This window comes from Leptinotarsa decemlineata, unplaced genomic scaffold (genome assembly GCF_025532065.1).
Source record: "Leptinotarsa decemlineata unplaced genomic scaffold, Ldec_3_MD MMD2_tig00026307_RagTag_RagTag, whole genome shotgun sequence".
NCBI classification, from domain to species: domain Eukaryota; kingdom Metazoa; phylum Arthropoda; class Insecta; order Coleoptera; family Chrysomelidae; genus Leptinotarsa; species Leptinotarsa decemlineata.
In genome coordinates this window covers 10,986,410-11,007,872 of record NW_027412681.1, presented here as the reverse complement: position 1 = coordinate 11,007,872, position 21,463 = coordinate 10,986,410, and the positions used below count along the sequence as shown (strand labels likewise).

At 32.1% G+C, this 21,463-nt stretch overlaps 2 protein-coding genes across 6 annotated transcripts in view; one reads left to right on the top strand and one right to left on the bottom strand.

Moving 5' to 3' along the window:
- LOC111508655 (hypoxia-inducible factor 1-alpha) overlaps positions 1-21,463 on the bottom strand; it is a 268,802-nt gene that overhangs the window by 141,549 nt on the left and 105,790 nt on the right. For all 4 annotated transcript variants that reach the window (XM_074180950.1, XM_074180949.1, XM_074180948.1 and 1 more), the window contains exons 3-6: positions 20,361-20,509; positions 17,978-18,160; positions 12,034-12,239; positions 10,528-10,634 (exon numbers count right to left, since the gene is read on the bottom strand). In XM_074180950.1, the coding sequence (XP_074037051.1) occupies positions 10,528-10,634; positions 12,034-12,239; positions 17,978-18,160; positions 20,361-20,509 (645 nt within the window). The remainder of the gene's footprint in view (positions 1-10,527; positions 10,635-12,033; positions 12,240-17,977; positions 18,161-20,360; positions 20,510-21,463) is intronic.
- On the top strand, positions 245-6,846 carry LOC111508656 (uncharacterized). 2 transcript variants are annotated; one of them, XM_023164236.2, is made up of 3 exons: positions 245-314; positions 1,747-2,011; positions 6,314-6,846. In XM_023164236.2, exons 1-3 carry the CDS (start codon positions 312-314, stop codon positions 6,520-6,522), a joined length of 477 nt encoding a protein of 158 aa, XP_023020004.2. In that variant the 5' UTR covers positions 245-311; the 3' UTR covers positions 6,523-6,846. The 2 variants fall into 2 exon arrangements, with proteins under 2 accessions (XP_023020004.2, XP_023020002.1); XM_023164234.2 differs by having other exon boundaries at positions 264-405.

Sequence of the window (21,463 nt, the reverse complement as noted above, 5' to 3'; positions counted from 1 at the left end):
TAATTAAATATATAGCTAGTGTAAGTCTTTACGTTCTGGCGCCGCGATAACCTTAAAAAACAGAAGGGAGCCGTGAATTCGAAAAGTTTCGGGCAACGTAATCATTTTTTTCAGTTAAAAAACTAATTTTACTGGTTCATAATTTAGATTATTCAATTTGAATATAGTTGAAATAAAAACACGATCGCAGATAATAGAATTATCGGCATAAAAACGGTAGATAACATTCACAAAGATAACAATTAATCAGTTTTCGAGTTTAGTGGATCTATCGAGATCTGTCAGTTTGCAGAAAGTGTCAGAAAGATGAAATGGTTTGTCGTAATTCTTTTTTTTTATTGTTGCGTTGCTGTATCATCTCCGAATTTCCGCGATTGGCCACCTCTATTGAGTGACCTTTCAAAGGTAACAACAATAAAGAAAATAGTTTAAAAATCTGCAAAATCATTATTAGGAACTACTCACGAAAATAGATGAAAATGAACAAGGATATTCAAATTTGGAAACTACATTTTTTTCTATATTATGAACATCCTACTTTGTTCAATATTTTTCTAAACAACAAGGATTTTTTTAAATGTGTTCATATTGTTATTTCGACTTATTTCATGTTCATCATTGAGTACTTGAATCATTACAAACTGATCCGCTTCAGCTCCTGTTCGAAATTATTATATTAGAAATTATCGACGAACAAACTCCATCACAACTAAGATTTCAAGACAGCGCTGTTTCAACCCGCCATAGTCTTATCAGTAGTGCTAGGATCAACCTCAAATGCATTGCCTTTCAGTGATACCGCAGTGAAAAACAGGACGAATCCCGTGCAGATGTCGATGTCGAAGCTGGGCTTTGCATCGTACCCCCTTCCGGAGCCTCATTTATCCTTGATATTAATGGATTGAATTTTATGTCGATTCTATAGATGTTGTCTTCGTAAGGGAAGATGTCATCGCTTTTGCTTCCTCAGAAACTATCTTGTAGGAGGATTTTTTTAAAAGCGTGAAAGACCGTCGCTAAACAGACCCTTTGTCGTTTGTTACCGAGTTCTGGACAAGAGTGACTATGAATATTTCCTTTGCCAACAAAGCAATAACTAACTATTACTTTGCATCAAGCGAACCAAGCTTGGGTTAGCCTGTTATCTTGAATCTACTATATGTATGTATATAGGCCCCCCTCGACTATCTGTCAATACAACCGCCTATCGCTATACATGAAATTAATCTCATCCTTCATTAAAATTGATCTCATTTTTCAGTTTCTTTGCCTTACTACTATTTTAACTTTCTACGTGTGTGTTTCTTGGTATATTTTTCAGCATTCTTTGTTTATTATCAACCCATTTTCTGTTCCTGTACAATTGTTTATGGTATTTTAACAACTGCTTTAGGTTCCATAAGAGGTTATCTCTCCCAAATAATTAAATGACTGAATAGCAATTTGAAGTATCACAATAAAAAACCAGTTCAATCATGAGCTGTGATATCAGTTAGGTTAGATTTACAGAAGCAAAAGATCTGGGAGTGCTTTTTGATTCAAAATTGGGATATAAAATATGCAGCGATGTTTTGTTATTATTGCTTGGGAAATGAATATTATTATTTGTCCTAGTCGAGGAATTGATCTATCAGTCTAGATCGAACGGTTTGAGTTGCAGTTTGCTCTATTGATTATAATTTCATCATGAAACACTTAACCTAACGTATTTTAATATAGGACTAGAAATGAAATGATCTTTTTCAGATCAATGGCTCTTGGAATGGATATAAAAAAGCAAACATGTTCTTCAACCTTTCGTGTTTAACCTACAATATAACATGTGCTGACAAAGAATGTATCATAACTATGATTCGCAATTACCAAGAAGAACCAGGAAATGCTAGCTATGCCATACAACTAACTAACAATGGTTCATTCGTAATGAATAACTATCACGAATTCTACTTTAATATTAGCCAGTATTCAGATTATAATTCTTTAATTGTGTGGAAGGTTGGACCTGTTTCGGGTAAGTGCAACATTTTTTAATGAAAATATTTTTCAATGCATCTCAAAACTATAGGTAGTAGATTATTCGAAGAATTTTAATTAGAAAAGTTTGTTTGGAAATAATTATCAGATCCAGTCCTTATTGTTTTGCAAATATTTGAAAATTTTGAAAGACCTGTTTTATATCACCATGGTTCATCTTTTAATATAATATTTTTTCTTTGTTTCAATGGAATGAACTCGTTATGTTGGCAAGCAATAAATACATCATGCGATATTGTTATAATTTTTCTTAAGATATACTAACATTCACAATCTATATATTGGTGATTTATCCGATAGACTTAATAATAGACTTATAACTCAAATAAGTTAGATGACTTGTTTAGTGTTTGTCTTGAAAGTTAGATATCCGTTTCAGTTTTGGCAGTGCAATATTATTTGGATTGTGTATTGAACACGTTGATTGATACTTCTCTTTGTAAGCAATACTTGAACAATAATGTTACGTTTTTCCCCGTGAGTTCACCAATAATTGACTACACTGAATAATCAAACTTAACTTTATTTCACTTGAAATACAACAAACTCTTCAACTAAAATTTCAACTATTATTTGAATGTCTATCGCCTTACTAGATCACTTCGCGTACCGCACTGTAACGTCAACTTGACTGTCTCGATATGCCCGCCGCCAGCAATTAAATATCGTAATCGAACATAGTACAATTTCTACCGAAGTTCCATCGACATCGGTAGCATGATTCTCGCTGCTTCTTGAGCGGCAGGGAACATTGGGCACTCTTAGCTATGTCACGTTTGGTTTATGGTTACCCAGTGGCGGCCGGCGTTATTTCCTTTCGGGAATGATTTACAACAATAACAATGTTCTGAACACACACTAAAAATTACTAAAAAGTAATTCTTTCAGACGTTCTCTAAGTAAACCCACAGTATGTTCAGAAAATGTTCCAATTCCTTCGCGAATGAAGAGAAAATATCGTTTTTTTTAACGGAAAGGATATGTTCATTGTCATTTTTATATAAATACATAGACACATATTCTGTAGTCAATGCAAAATTGTTTTGTTCAATGGCGGCCCTAAGGTGTTGCGATCGAAATCATGAACCATACACATAAATATTTACTGTTTCCAGAAATGTATCTCTTGCAGCCGAGAATTGTTGCTACAATTTTTTCGAGCACATTAAATAAAATAAACCAACAACATTCGCTTTTTTTTAGTGCTTTGGGTAACCGTACGGGTAAAAAGTGTTATTAATGAAAAACAGTTTTGTTTGAGTACAAAAATATAGGTGAGACAGTGACAGACCAAGAAAGTAACTTTAAAATGAACATTTTTTATCGTAATATTAACATAATTGATATTCAAAAAGCTACCAGATTTCAACAAATCTTTGTCATTTCTATACAACATCAAGGAAATTCATAGGAAAACTGAATTGAAAAAAAACCTAGAGTTGCAAAACACTTTGATCAATGGTTACAAATGTAATCTACCTGGCTTTGAACTGGTTGAAAAACTTTTCAGTATGAAGTCATTATTACCGATAGTAAAACTGTTCTTTAACTTATCAACATAAAAGGTTGGCAAGATATATTTCCGAATGTATAGAAAGCATTCGGTCTTCTATAACTGATGCTGAAAGAGAATGCATTTTCAGTAAATTTAAACTGTTGGAACTTGTTTGAATTCCACTATGTGCCAGGAAAGAGCGTCACATTCAACAATTTTGTCCACCAAAAATAGAATTGTCCAAGGGCTGAAATAATGAAAAATGACAGATCAAATATGAATGATGTGCTAATTTAAGATTCATAACTTGAACGAGGTATTCACTTGCGATATAGCATAATTGAATCAGGTAGTGAAGTCGCAAATAATAAATCGTTAGTATGGCAACTCGAACTAATGCTTTTACTACTTGTAACTTTAGTACTTGATGCGATGATACTATGTCCCAGGTGAATATCGCTAATGTAAATATTGCATTGCATAGTGCAAGTACTACCAAATGAAACTTATTCAATGTCGTTTCTCATATGTCAGCCCTCCACCCCATTAAATAAAAAAAATTTAAAGAATAAAGCATACAAATTTCCCAATCATGCATTTTTGTTCTTCCTGCTCAAATCATGTGAAATGTGTAGCAAAAAGTGTGATTTTGAAAGCTTGTGAGTTGTGTGGAAAGATTTTATAAATGTTGATTTTACGTAATGATATTGTTTAAAAAATTAAAATGATTTGTGAACTCTTTAAAAATCCAATGTTTGTTGAAGTTTTCAATCACAATTTGTTACTGACACAAAATGTTACTCTTCACTTCATCTGGTTGGGTCTCCTACCTTCACAGTGAGAGACCCAAACAGAAGATCTCACTCCACCTGGAAAATAATGTAAGCCCGCCGTTGGTCTTGTAGAGCTATGAGCTATTGAAACGTCAGCTCGACCTGAAGAAAGTCCCCGAAAATATACACCACATCTTAACCTCAAGTCAACCAGTGCCCAATACAATATCAGAAGTTGATCACTGTTCAATACTTGCCTCAGAATTCTAATTTGATATGATATACATTTTTTTTATCAACAACTCATAATGATCTGTCATTGTGAATATTGATCAATGAAGACATCCAGGTCTTTCCGATTATTGTGAAACTGCACTCAAGACCTATTGGTTTCTTGAAAAACTTCATATTTCATTTTCAAGATCGAATTTGAACTACATGAGACAATAATAGATGTATCATCTGCATCTGAACCAACTGTGACCATCATCAATGTAGCATCTGTATAAATGGTTATCGATAAAATTGTGGCCGCTTAATCCACTTCATCAACATACAAGAGCTATACATTGGGGCCTAGGATTGACCCTTGTGGATTCCTTAGATTTATGTTGATATTATCACAGGCATATCCATTTATTTCTATATATTGTTGTCTAAAATTGAGCTAATCAGTTATCTCGTGTATTATACATCATATACCATATCTGAAAAGTGTATATGTGAGAATGGTATGATTAACACAGTCGAATGCCCTGCTAAGATTACAGAATATTACCACAGGATTTTTTGTTTGGGAATATGTATTGACTTGCTGCGAAAATTGTATGACTGTCACAATATAACAATAGTGGGAAAGAAAGTTCTTGGCTTTCTACTACTCCATCTTGATACAAAAAAAAAGAAGGATGAGGGAGTCTTCCAAAGAAAGGAAGGAAGTAACTTTATACATGGATGTGTAGATCATGCAAAGAAGTAACTTTCAGACACAAACTGAAAGAAAGTCCTCCTGAAACAGCTACTTTCATATAAACATTGAATTATACGAAAGAAAAAATTCTTTCGAAACAAATACTTCTATATGAACACTGAATTATACAGAAGATACTTTTCTCTACTCAGTTTCCCAAAAATTAATCACTCCTAAAAAATGTAACCCCTTCAATTCATAACAATAGTTTCTTAAAAAATGAGTACTCGAAAACAGGTAATATACATATGGTAATGATCTTTCCTATTTTCGGTGAGTTTTGAAATACGCCAGTGACAAAAGATAAATTCACCAAATGAAGCAACGGCCTCATTAATACCTAATTCTTCAATACAAACATATGTGCATCATCAGAAACCTGAAGTTTTAGTTGAACAAAATTACAAAATTCTTTCTCTCTGTACAAAGAAGAGTCTCTTGGAGTTTAGCTCATAAAATTTTGATAATCCATAACCTTATTACTCAACTGACTTTATTTATATATTTTTTTTATTTCTATCTTTAGAAGAATCCATGAAACAATAATTGAACGAATTAGCAACTACTGTCTCACTTGGTTATTAAATTTTTCTGTATGTTTAAACATTACTTGTTTGTTACATCAGATACAATTTCCCAAATTATCTTGGAACGATTGCCTGATTTGATAATTCTATTTGGAAAAATTTTTTTTTGCTGATATTATCAAAATGGTTTTGTTAAAGACTCCCACATATGGAAGATTGTTTTTTAACCTGTAAAGATCTTTCAGTTTCTGACTTATGGTTTAAATACATTCTGGATTATGAAAAATAGCAGATGTTAATGTTTCCTTTCATTTCAAGACTTTCAAAATTACGGTTTGTTTACCTCTACGTTCTGCAATAATTTTAATTGAGCACAATGAATACTAAGAAGATTTAGTTTTTGAAAAAAAAATGAAAAATCATTAATTTCCTCTTTTTCAAACAACAGAGTTCAATAGCATGAAATTAAAATTTTGAGTCAGTTCAAATTAATTGAAATGAATTTTTTTTCCAGATTATCTATTTGTCCTGATGAAGGATCAGAACAAGGATATGAACACAGAAATAGATAAGACGATTTTGAAGTATAATATCAAGAACACTGATATAAAGAAAATTGATCACTCTCAATGTGGATCAGGAAATAAGATTACATTTTCCCCAATTCTGCTTGTACTTTCAGTACATATCATAACGTTGTTTGTATCAAGAATTTGTACTTAAAATTGTTATAGTTGTTTGTGTTGAGCATTGAAAAATGTATGTGAACTATGAGAAATGACAAGCTAAAAGATGTTACTAGATGATTCAATAATTGCAGTTGAGCTTTTTCAATAGTAATCATGAAATTGTACAGTGTATCCAATACTGTTTGGAACCGCTTTTGATTTGATCTCACGGAGTTTCACTTCTGCTGATAATAAATATCATTTTGTAATTGTAGAAGTTGTTATGAATACTCTGCTGACCCATTACTAGATGAAAATTATCAACACTATCCATGATAATATTTATAGAATTTTCACAATAAATTTTATTCAAGACGCATTTCTCTACACAGTAGCTTCTTAGTTACTAGTACACCAAACCATTCTACAATGTATAAGTTCTAGGTTGTTGAGAAAATTCATAGATAAGATCAAAAACAATTTTAGATTTGAAGCAATATTAACTTGTTAAATGTTTCCGGGTTGCACATCATACATGACTTCGTCCATTGCCGCATCGCCTATGATAATGTCTGCTACAGTAGCAGATGAAACTTCAGGTATAAAAATCTACAGACCTGGGTTAATAAACCCGAGAACATTGGACAATCTGTTTGCCACTGGCAGTGAAAGCCTACACACAATAATAAATTGTATTTAATATTCTTATTATGGCAAGTACGTAAATGTGTGTTTTAGCCCTAGTGTGCAGAATTTAGGTTAACAATTCATATAAACATTGAATTATACAAAAAATAGTTTTTCCAATGTGATACTTCATGAGCAGATTCGTGATTTGCACAGGTTGTCAATTCTATGGTGTTGCATCGAAGAAGAGAAGGATGAAGATGCTTACAATGCCATAGCTCTATTGTTCGAATGTCAGAATTCGTGCAGTGAATTGTTTGAAGATAAAGAGCACTCTTTTTGAAGTAATTTGAAAATCAGTTCTTATGGCTTTTCAAACTCGCATATCGTTTTAATGATGAACTATCAATTATCTCCACTGACAAGAAACTTGTTCATTTCAGAATAACTAAATTGTTGCTATTCTAAACCACAAATGCCTTGTGTGAATCACTAATGCATTGCTGGACACAATTGTCCTCAACAGCCATTCGTGCAAAACAGCGTTGTCTGGTGTTAAATCACGAATGCTTTATTTTTGAGCACTGCTTTCAACTTGATGCCTTGCAGTGAAAGAGAGATGACGAATGTCGTTCGGCGACACATATGTAATAAAGGGAGAAAAATGAATTTGTTGGGAGGCCATGGAAATTAACAAATCAATTAAAAACCAGAAACATATACCCCTAAACGAGCAACTCGATTTATGTAGGTCTCCTCACCCAACTACCTGTCTCTCAAATATCTGTCCTTGCAGCATACCTGGAAAGTCTGATATAAACGATATTTCAAACTAACTTCAGATTTCAGTTTTATACTTGATAATGGGGTCAAACCCGAAACCGGTCATATAAATAAAATCTACCAGTGGTATTTAGACAAAAGTGTTTTTTATTCATTTCATTTAAGTGATAATCAATTACCATAAAGTAAACAAGTCATCAATCACACATATTAAATTGAAAAGGAAATATTTTTAGGAGGGATCAGTTTTTGGGAAATCATTTTTTGGCATTTTATTTCTCATCAATAAACAAAAAATTTGGGTAACTTCCAAAAAAATTACTGAATTAAAAACTATAAATGAAGGTATCTAGTGCATCTACAGAACTGGAACCAAACTGGAACAAAAAGACCCTTTCAAAACAACTACTTTCATATGAACACTGAATTACACGAAAGGAAAAAATCCTCTTGAAACAACTACTTTTATATGAATATTGAACTTTTAAAAAATATTTTTTTTCTATTCAGATTGTACTGCAAACATTAGTTATGGAGTTGAAACACATATCATTCATACGTACGCGACAAAATGTGATATATGAAATAGTATTGATATAAAGTGTGTCACTTACATAGATCGATGTCATCCTCAATGGTATACTTTGAAGATTCAGGACAAAACAATTATCTTATAACCCCATCAACACGATTTTAGATAACACTACAAGACGAAGCACTTATTTCTTTCGTAGTATTGCCAATTTGTCAATGAAGAAACATTTTTTAATCTTATCTGGATGACAATACTTATACACATTCATAATATTAGATATTCACAGTGATGGAAAATTCATTTGAATTCAAAAAGAAATATTTTTCGGAGAGATATTTTTTCGGGAAAACTGTGGGAATCTTGCAATGAAAGGAAGGAAAAAATTAACTACAATAAAAACCTTTTATAAAGATAAGTAGTGTATACACAGTCGTTAGTTCAGCAACTTGTATGCAATTGACTGCTGTTGAGGCAGTGCTCCCTGCGCAGCACCGTGCTTGCTGCGCAGTTACCGGTAGTCACGCCCCGCGCCTAAAAATTTGTTCTTCTCTATTTAAATGAAATTCCTATGGCTGCGATTATGAATGTAATGGATAAAAACACTTTTGTCTAATTTTCACCACTTGATTTTATTCATACGACCGGTTTCGGGTTTATCCCACTATTGAGTATAAAATTAAAATGTGAAATTTGAAAACTCGGTTATATCGGGAGTTTTTAGATGAGATAGAAGTACAGGTAGTTATCCGAACCAGGGTGCTAACTATAAAAGTCAACACTGAAGATAATAGGGGTTGTTAAACTCATAAATTCAAAAGTGAAGACCTACACAAATCGATTTGCTTGTTTAGGGGTGTATATTCCATGTTTTTAAATGATTTGTTAATTTCCATGGCTTCCAACAATTTTTATTTTTTCCCTTTATCACATAAGTGTAGGATTTTGAGGTTATCTTTACTCATCTTGTGTTTTGATTCTTGAAAATGTTCATACATTGTAGATTTTTTGTCCAAAAAGACGTGTTCACAGACCCTAACGTCAAAATTTCTATCGGTTTGGCCTGTACATACTGCAGACCATTTGCCACACTCGATTCTATATATACCTGATATTTTTATTCAATCTCGTTTGGGTTTTGCATTACACAGAGTTCTGCCTAAATTATTATTACTTATGAAAGCTGTTGTTATTTTGTATTTAGAAAAGAAATTTTGAATATTTTCTGAAAGTTTACCTGAGTAGTTGATGCTACTATACTTGCATATATTGTGTTCTCTGCAGTTTGGGTATAAATTACTTGTAACTGGAACCTGATTGTTTACTGCAATTTGCTTAATTATTTTCAGTTCATCTTGGAAATTCTTTTCAGGTAAAGGGATCGCGAAAGCTCTGTGTACCATTGACCTACCTAAACGCGGATAACTTATGTGAGAGTGGACTGAAAGAGACAAAGGGAATTGTAAAGTCTGTGAATGTGTTTTTCCGGTAGATATTGAATTGAAAACCATTATTGACTCTTGAAATATTCAAATTTAATTGATTTGAGCTCCTTGTTTTGTTCGATTTCTACTGTGAATTTTATTTTGTTATGCAGACTATTGAGAAAGTTCAAAAATTGATTAATTTGTCTGTTTGAACTATCAAAACCAACCAGTACGTCATCAACATATCTGAACCAAAACACAATATGTTTCTGAGAACGAGGGTTATTAAGGAGACGGGTATTTTCTAGTGTGTCTATGAAAATATTTGCCAAAATGGGACTCAAAGATGAGCCCATAGGGAGAGCTGAGTTTTAGATATATTTGGTATAGTGAACATGGTATAGTGGAACTGGGTCATTTGTTTTTCTCTATTTTTTTTCTCATACTGGCAGATGACTCTATATATGTTAACGATTCTCCAACTACATTTCTGAACCTTGCATTTCTATCGATAACAATAAAGGTGCCCTCTAGTTTTTGGCATACTCATGGGGATCTTCTGAGCTGATTGATAGATTGATTAGATGCCATTTTTTTCAATTGAAATTGAATTTCAAATTAAAAATTTCAAGCCAAATTTTTTGGTAGTGAAAAACTACATCGTCATCAAAAAGAGTCTCAAGGTACTTACGACACTTATATGCAGAATGAATAGAATCGCTGTCCATGGCATGGTGGTAGTCGAATACCGACTTCCCCAGGAGATCCTCTTGATCATATCCTAATATCTGCGACATCCTAAAAAAAAAACACATATTGATTTTGTTAAGTGTTGGAGGTAATAACTTATTTACAATTAGATAATAGTATACTATATAAAATCGCTAGAAGTTCAAACGACCCCAGCAAGAAAAGGGATGGATGTGTGGTCACAGCTGTTAGTTAAAAAGTAAACTCTTTTCTCATTCGCACAAGAACTTCACTAGAAACAATATTTGTGAAACTGAATCTCATGGGACACATTTTATTAACATCGTTAACATTCATTTCAACTAAATCTCTTAGCAGAGTTCAAATATACTCTTCTTTCTTTCAGATAATAACGTCAATTCGATATAAAGAATAATGTATTAGCAAATATAACCATGTTGGAAATATCACCTACAACCTTGCAATAATATTTTGAAAGAAGACCAACCAAAGTTAATGTTTAGCAAATTTAAAGTGAAAGTGAATGAAGATTAAACTCTTTCAGCTGAAATTAATGACAGATAACCATTTTGCACTATCTGTGGACTTGATAGATAGAATTAGAACCTCCAGAGTGAAATGAAGCCATTAAAAACACCAGTTCTAGTCATCTCAGACACGCGAAACGCGAGAGAATTTTTTTTTTCTGGTGGGAGAAAAGTGTTTTAAAATACTTAAAAATACTTTCCGTGGAATTTGAAATATCAAAATTTAATAAATACTACGGTGAAAAAAAAGATAACTAGAATGATTTCACAAAAGTTAAACATTTTTATGAATTTTTTCTGAAATACTGGATTTTTTACATCTAAATTCACGAATACAAAAAAAAACATTGGTAATGCTCAAAACTATTCATGCTATGATCGAACCTTTTTGTGAAATTTTATTTGAATTTATAGATACATTCATTAGAAAGCCAATACATATCAGAAAATGACAAAGTTTTGAAACTAAAAGAATTTTTTAAGACAAAAACAATTTACAATATTATGTAAGCAAAGCAAGGAGTGAACTGAAATTTGAAATTTCATTAAGGATTGTTAAGACGAGTTTCTAAACTTACTGACATCAAATTATTGCGGAAAGAATTGTAGATAATTTACTTCAGTATATGATAATAGCTCTATGAAAAAATTGAGACAGTATATACAAATTAGGCAAATTGTCCATAGAAAATTTATCGCCGTTCTTGAATAGTGGTGCGAATAGAAATTTTCAAGATATTGAAAAAAATTAGGTTTGAAAAAATATAATAGTTTTGAGGCTACAGGAATAGAACAATAGATGTTGCGGAAATTATATTCAATTGAGTTTTAAATATGTAACCTTGAAGGTGGCTATTCAATGCAAGTGGCTATTCAATGCCTGATTTTACCTATCAATAGTTTCAAACTAAAAAAAAACGAATACATATTTCAAAACTTTCTAAAAATATGTAACTTACGACTCATCATCAGCATGCGTAAATTTCATGTCCAAGCTATGTTTTGTGAGAAAAGTTTGATGTGGTAATGGCGTCTCAATATTAGAAGGGTGCGGAATGGGCTGGCCAACGGCAATGAAGCAGCCCTGCATTAGTGATATCGATTGGTTATCTTCCTTCATGGCACTCGATTTGGATTTAACAACATGGCCAGTACACTTTATTACCTGAAATATAATTATATTTATAACTAATGATGCTCTCTTCATGTCAAGGATGTATGAAAACTCAAACAGGAGCCTTTCATTGTGTGAATCACAGAATACTGCTGCAAAAGATCACATTTTATGATTTCAAAAATGTAACAACAGTAACTTCGACGTGTTGGGTTCTATTTTTTTAGTCTATTCAATGAAGAGTTAGGTTTTTGGAGAGGAATGGAAATATTTTTGACTAACATTTTTCCAGCAATTACAATGAGAATTGTAAAAATGATTTTAACATCGAACATTTAGATGGATTGGATGGAAGCATTTCAAGTAAGAATAAATTTCACAAACTGCACCTAATGATTTGATCTTCACAAACTTCATTTTCAAAAAATTTCATGGCATGTTTCGCAATCGAAAAAATAAGAATAAATTAGTGAATACTCTTTTGTTCAATACGGAAATAAACAAGGTAATTTCATCATTTCCTAAATTGTTTTCTGAAAAATCTAAGTTGAATGTTACATATTTGAATATTTATTCAAGTTGACATATTCCACGCCCTAAGATGGTACTCTATATTCTTGTATCAGTCCTATCAAAACAAGTCAACTAGCAACATCGGTTATGGAGGCTGATCAAATTTTGCTTATTAGTAGTGATTATTAAGTTACAGTGAATAAACATTCGAAAAAGTTAAAGTATCGTACTTCAAGAATTGATGAAATTTTTTCAAAATTTAGTAAGGGTCAACGTTTTTCAAATATCGACCTTAGAAATGCATATAATCAAATTGAATTATGTGGAACTTGGAACACCCATCAAGGTGATGTATATGAAGTTAATCGAATGTCAATTGAGCAATTAATACAGGGTCTAGACAAAGTGGTACATTTTTTTTAAGGTATAGTTGTAACTAAAGGTTTCAGTATACGTTAAAATAAACTAAAAAAAGTGAGAGTAAGGTTGAAGATATATTGGAAGCTGAGAAGCCAACTAACATGAACAAATTACGTAGTTTCATTGGATTTGTAAATTATTAACTTAGCAAAAATTCTTCATACTTTTTTCAAGTATCGAAAAAAAATAATTTGTTCAATTGGACAGCTCCCAGTGACAGTAATTTTCGAAAACTAAAGGAAATTATTTCTTCAAACACAACTGAAGTTTTCAAAATCATTTCAAAAAAAAGGACGTAATCCTTTTCTCCCAATCAAATTTGAAAGTAATGTGATAATATACAAAAACTACACAACATTTCTGGGACTCTATATTGATGAAAATCTTAGTTGGAATAAACATATTTGAGGAACTTCGAAAAAAAAAGTTACTGATTAACGGTACTTCTTATAGAATCTCACATTGAACATATATTATAGTTTCATATATTCTCAAATGAAATATTTAATTACCATATAGGGATCTTCAAATAACGCAATTCCTAAATCATTAAAAAAAATCCAGAATAAACTCATCAAATGTATTCATAAACTTCCACACTTAGAACCAACTGAAAATTTATATAAACTGAGGTTATTCAATTCGGATTCACTTTATCAATTGGAAATTTGTTCCTTTATTTACCTCATCATTATAAATGAAAAATACAGCAGTTCAAAATTGACTGAAAATCATTTCATTCATAATTATTACACGAGAATATTTCAGAATTACATTCAAGCAGACAAAAAACGGAAATTGGGAAACGTTGCATCTTGCATAGTGGTGTAATAATTTATAATGAGCTGCCAGTTAAGTTAAAAACATGAAATTTATTCTAAAATTCCAAGTACTTTAAAAAAATATTTTTTACATGAATAGTATTTTCCATTTGACAATTTATCTTTAAACATGTATATTTTTATACACATTTTGAGTTTAAATTTCCCTTATTATGAAAAGCCAATGTTTCTTTGGGAAGTTGAAAATTTTAGTGGATGTTGATCCAAAATATCCAATAATTGTCACAAGTGATTCCAGTAAAGAAGGTATATCTGAAGGACCGCCCATTATAGACAAAAACTTTTTTACAAGCTTGCTGAAATCATTTAGCTATCTCAATGAAACCACACTTTAATATTTTTCCAATTATTTCAAGAAACACATTTAGAATGTGGAGTAAATAAAGCTGAGAAACAATTATTTATCATAATTATCATAAATTATCATAAATTGTTCATTCGACTACAAAATGTTTCAACATAGCGAAATGAAACGTAGAGAGTAAATAGTTGATGTTTTTGAAAAGGTTTGTGGAATTTTCTTTAAGGTCCTTGAACATTTCAGAAGTTAGGAATTTCAACTAACTTTAGGATTCAACATTCTTTATGGTGCAATGGTATAAGCTAGTACCGCAATTATTTTTGTATCTGCGAAACATGAAAATTAGCCAAGTATTTTGGTAACTCAAGTAACACTTCGATATGAAATATTCACTGAGCCTTTACAAAACTGAAACACATGTTTCGCTATACAGTGCATTCCATTTAATACGAGCCACTCTGAATAACTTCTGGTACAATGATTTTCAGGAGAAATAAAAAAACACGTCAATAATAGTATACAGGGGGGCACATTTTGAAATATTCGTTCTAGAGACAAATATGGAAGCAATAAATCAGAAAAAGAGATTTTTTATTAATTCTTGTATCAAAATCTGATGACTGGATAATGAGAAAAAAAATGTCTATAGTAAAGTTCAAAAACGTTTCCACCAACTTCCATACAATGGTACAAATGAGCTTCCATTGCCGCCCTCACATAGTTGAGAATCTCGGTAGTTATTTCTTTGCAATGCCTCATGATATTCTCTCTCAAATCTTCTAATATTGTTGATTCTCTCTCATACACTATAGACTTCAAATGACCCAATAGAAATAAATCTACAGGAGTGAGATCCGGAGACCTTGGTGGCCATTCTGTAGGACCTCTTCTGCCAATCTAGCGACCAGGAAAACGATCATCCTGCTGAAGAACTATTTCGTTTTCGAATTAATTTATATCCTTCTCAATGGGGAATGTTCCTCAATTTGGGTTATTACATCAAATGCAAGTTTGAACAAAATAAAGTTGAGTTTAATTTATGAGCTTTTCAAATTCACTTCGAAAAGTATTCAAATTGATGTTTCAAATGTTGAGTTTTAATTTTTAAAGGGATTTCTGTCTAATTCACATATTGGCAACAGCGCCTATATCAAGTTGAAATAATTTATACGTACCTAGATATTCTACTTTAAAAAATGAAAATTATCTTTACAAATCAACAATTAAGGCAAAATATAAATTATAGTTCAATACCTCCTCCACAAGCCACATAAACAACAGTTGTTTTGTTATTTATTTATATAAAGGAAGATATGTTAGGTTCACAACAATGTCATCTGTTACAGAATGTCTCGGAACTCGGAACATAAGTAAACAGAATAGTACGCCTCTGAAATATGTCATCTTTGTTTGTCTCATACAGGTAACAGATTCATTGTCCTTTGTTAGCTATAACCGATGTTGCCAAATGGTGAAATAGAAACGAATCCCTGTAAATGTTGAATGCATTATTTCATTCCTCTTTTTTTAAGTATTAAAATAATTTTTTGAAGAAAAAGGTTGAAATGATGAGTTTAAAATGTGTGTTTTAGAGCTCTTTTATGAAAACTACTTGATTTTTGTCAGGAGGAAGACTCCCCACTGCTGTATTGATGCACGGTATTATTTGATTCTCCAAAATATCCAAATATTCATCACTAGTCAAATTATCATTGGTAAAAAATGATCCTATGATGTGGTCACCTAAAATTCCTACTCAAACATTCAGTTTTTGAGGTTGTTGAGTATGAACTTGATGGTATAAGAGGATTCGTATCACTCCAATATCGACAATTTTGCCGATTCATCTCACCATTCAAACTAAACGTACATTCATCCGAAAAACAAATTTTATACAAGAAATTCTGATGCAAGTTGATCCGTTCAGTGAGACTTTCACAAAACGTCTAAAGAAATCATCTTCGTTCAATTCATAAACTAGTCTAATCCATATATGGATGAAATTTGTACTTAAGAAAGATCCTGAAAACATTTGTAGGACCGATTCCTGATTTCCGAGATAACTCAGAAAGAGATTGCAAATTTTCCATTAGTTCAACGTGCCCAAAAACTGCACTTACATATAGCTTCATCTTTGACAACTTCTGAACGGTTATATTTTTTATTGTTAACAGATCCAGTTTCCATAAATTTGTTCAATAATAGCGAAACGTATTTTTTGTGTCGTACATTTCTTCCTGGATGATTATCATTTAACATACGGGCAGCAGCTCTAGCACTATTTTCATTCTGGTAGTACAAACTCACTATTTCAATCCGTTCTCGAAGTGTATAAACTATTGCTTCTCAAGAATTCACAAAAACAGAAACACCAATTGTAACTTCGCCTGGGTAGATAATAGTTATTGTAGAATGAGACAAATACAAAATGAAGAGCATATTGAATTCAAACTTAACTAGGCAAAATAACACTTCTTTGAAGTATACTTCACAAAAATATCTATGAAACCAAGGTAACAGATTGAACAGAAGTTCATTCAGGGTAGTTCATATTCAACTCAAATAATTTTTAGCTTCCAAACTATAAGCTTCAGACCATAATGTATTCTACTTTTGATGCACTGTTTGAAACCTTTGGTGTAGTGGTGAATATTACTGAAGTTTTTTCCCAACACCAAACCGTTATTTTAACACCTCGACACGTGTTTCGATCACCAATTGATCATCTTCAAGATGAAGATCAAACTGTTTGATCTTCGTATCGTATCGTATTGAAATCTATTCATCATGGAACATCTGATAATGCAAAACAATTGATCCATAAAAAAAGGGGGACTTGCTCTGGGTGAGCGATAGGGAAAGTTAAATCAAATATGAATATGTCAAAATTTGCTCACTGTATACTATTGTTGAGGTGTTTTTTTATTTTTCCTGAAAATCATTATTCCGAAAGTTATTCAGGGTGGCTTGTTTTCAACTCAAATGATTTGTAGCTCTCGAACAATGAGCTTCAGACTATATGTCTTATATTTTGTTAAAATCTGCTCATCATGGAGCATCTGATAATGCGAAACAATATAGGGTGATCCATTTGAAAAAATTGGTGACATGCTCAGGGGGTGTGATAGGGTAAGTAACACCAAATGTAAATATGTCAAAATGTGTCCCCCTGTGTACTATGGTTAACGTGTAATGAATATTACTGGAGTAAGAGGTAGATCAAACAGTTTGATCTTCCTCTTGAAGATGATCACTTGGTGACTGAAACACGTGTCGAGGTGTTGAAATAACGGGTTGGTGTTAGGAAAAAATTCCAGTGATATTCGTGTTCTACTTTGTTGAAATCTGTTCATTATGGAAGATCTGATATTGCAAAACAATGGATCCATTAAAAAAATTCTGACATACTCTGGGCGAGCGATAGGGAAAGTTAGATCAAATGTGAATATGTCAAAATATGCCCCCCTGTATACTATTGTTGAGGTGTTTTAAATGTAACGCACTGTATAATAGCTTCCTCGAGCGTGTTCATACTATATGAACATATCTGAGAATGTGATTGTATCGTGAAGTATTACTTGAAGATAATTTTTAAATAATAAATATAGCCTTCTTTGATAATTCATCCATTATTTCATTACTCAACTCATTCTACCTTATAGATAAAATTGGTTATTTATTATTTGTTCATGTGTTTTGAAAAAAATACTCACTTTATATATGGCCGATTTGAGGTTGACGGATCTGCCTTTACTGGTTAGGGTACACTTGAGACGCATGAAAATTGACTTTGAGCAGTCACTTTCATCTTGAGACTTTCCAGAGATAATTTCTCGAATCTCATCATGATCGCATGGGTGACTGTATTCGAAAACATTTTGGCCCATCAGGTCGATCTGGAAAATGTTCGATTTGTAAAATAAGAAAAATCAAGAACAATTATATATGATAGTTATAAAATAAAATATATGAGGACATAGGAAAGCACTGATGCCGTTTGCTGGTACATAGTTCAAGATAACAGGAAGAAGAATTTAATTAACTATATTGTGAGAGACTTGGCTGACCAATTATGTTTTGCCGAAAAAAATACTTCTATTTATTCAAGATCGGACATTCACTTAAAACAAAGTATGAGAGTATAAACACATTCACTAATATTAATATGAAATATGATAAATGCGTTTGTTACAATTGAAACAATGAGTAAGAGAATGAAAATCAAAAAATCATTGAAAAACATTTTTTCAGTATTACTAAGAAACCAAATTTACAAAAGTTCAATTGAAAATGTTTTCATTGATTTATAGATGCCATAAGAAGTTGAATGTGCATCTGAAATGATGGTGATATGTATAATATACTTATTTCCTTTGTAAATACATGAATCACTTCGCAGACGAGATATAATCACGATATTCTGCATGCCTTTGAAAAACCATTGGGCAATTTACAATTTTTTTTTGTATGTTGAGAGAAAAGTTCAACTATCTGTGTCTTAGACTTGAAAATATACATTTTTTTTTCAAATTAACTACACTTTCATAAAGAGGACTCATAATCGATAATAACAACTTTGATCATTCACTATAAAAAATTACCTGTCCTGTTTGAAAAAAATCGACACATATAACACAAAATATACAATATTGTATTTTCACTCAATCAAGGTAAACCTTTTTAAATACATTTATGTACTGAAGAAATGATATATTACTACATATGTAAAACAAAATACACAATGATTTCAGTAACTCTAAAACAAAATATTCAAGAAACACTGAGCTAGAGTCTGTTGTTCACTGCTAGAGCAGACATATTGGCATTGCATATTTAAAGCCATACCGGCGAAATACAGACTAATTACTTTTATTATATCTACTTTCTTCTCCCTCTTTTCGAATGATATTTGGTTGATCTGGTGCTAAAACTCCGAATATCGTCTTCAAGAGGTTGCCTCTGAATAAAAAGCCGGAGACCTAGATGGAAGACCAGAGACCAAGACTAATATTCAATTTTTAATTTTGACCAGCAGTTAACCAGCAGTTTGGAGTAGTAATAGATGCAGTGGGGTGAGACCACGATGAATCAAATCCAACCACTCAATCTGTGCATTTGTTTATAGATTTCGTTATTGCTGATGTTATCGAAGGATCCCCGAGAATAATTTTATTCCAAATTTCCCCAAGGATTGGCGATTGAGCAATGCGAGATTCCCTAGTAAGATCAGAACAGTCAGCAACTTTGTTCTTTCTCAATAATCACGAATGTCCCGAGCTGTGTTAATGTTTGATGTGGAGAGATTCCTTCAGAGATGTCTTGTGAGAGGTCCTATTCCATTCGAAGATAAAGAGATTCCCTCTAAGAATTACACACTTTCCCCATATTTTGCATCGTCATCTTTTGAGATATACTCTACTTGTTTATACCAACAGTTAATGACTCATTCAAATATTCATTGAGAAAAAGCTTTTCGGAGATAATGTCAAGTGTGTTTAACATCGAATTGTTAATATTTTAGTATAACCGATGGTCGTCACTGGAAAAAGCTATATATTAAAAGGCAAGACCTCGTTAATCCTTAGCTCGCACAAGTTTCGACTTCTGAGGGTTGTCGTTCGTAGCGGAGCGACAGCTGGTTAACGGAAAAACAGATTTTAAACAGAACAGACAGATATTAAGTCATAGGAAATGTCAATATTATTCTTCCCCTTCTTCTTTCATATCTCTCTAATTATTTTTGAATAAATAAATTGTTCATGTTTGGGATAAAAATGATAGATATAACCTGCTATCTTTTCCGTCAGAAAATTTATCAAACTATAATCTGATATTAATATTATCTTAGAAAATATTTTACAAAGTATAGATTGAATATTTCATCTGTCTGTATAATGCGCATTGGATGTATAATTCATGATGATTGAATTTGATAACTTCAACTCAACTTAAATAAATTGATCAAGAACAAAAGCATTCTATATCAGGCGACATTCAATGACTTGAAATAATTTTCCAACTCTTCGGAAAATAAAATACCGCACTGCAATTCGGTTCTTCTTCAAAATCAATGAAGGAATAAAAAAATCCACCTACCTGGGAAAGTCCCAAATAATCGCTGACATTCTCAGACAAATAAACGAAGTCCCCTTCGGCAGACAAAACCACAATGAAACCATCAAGCGATTTCAGGAATATCGATCCGTCAGTTCCGGTCTCTTCGTCCGGTACTTTTAGTTCTGGAACTAAATGATAAGATAATGAAAATCTAAGAAACAATAATAAATTTCATAGTCATAATAATCGAGAAATGATTCAATAGGCCGCAATAGCAGAGATGAATATAAACTCATTTCTTATTGTAGAATTATATCTAATTTAATCCAGAAGTTACTTTAAGCGATACCGACGATGTTTTCCAAAGAATTCATAGATAATGAAAATATTTCTATTGAAAATGACCTATACACTTCACAATTGTTTTTTGTTGATATAGGTGAAAACATACTCTAGGTAACTTTTTAAACTTTAACTTCAAGTGAAGTATTATCTATCGGCCACTTCAGATATCATTATTACTGTATGACTAGCGTCAACCAATATGAATATGAGTAATACAACTAGCAATGTAGGTACAATGACGAAGGAAAAATAAATGAACATAATATTGTAATGAATTTGAAGCCGGCCCTGACCGATATCTCAGCCAGCGAATAAACATGACATCACCGCGAAAGAAGCAGTCTGACTCGCCGGGAAAATACTAGGCGAGTGCAGAAACCACTAGATAAATCTAGAACGATCTTTACCGATATAAAAGGCCGGCTTCCCGTTCAGAGAGAGTTGAATTCAGAAAGCGAATCGAGCGGTAAACAAATAATTCGAACAGTGAAGATAAATTAAGCGTTAGTTGCTAAGTGTTGAATATGAATTATGAAAAATATATATATGAATGAAAAATAAATTTGTTCAAGACAGTAAATTCTTTAATTCGTTACAATATTTCAATTGAAAGGTGTATATTTTTAGGAGAGATAAAAAAAATGGGAATCTCCCAAGGAAAGGAAGGAAGCAATCAGTTTCGATTACTTATTACTTATTTTCAAATTGATTACTTCCTTCCTTTCTTTGGAAGATTCCCACTTTTTTTGTATTAACACAGAGATGCAGAAAGCCAAAACTTTTCTTTCTCGAATATA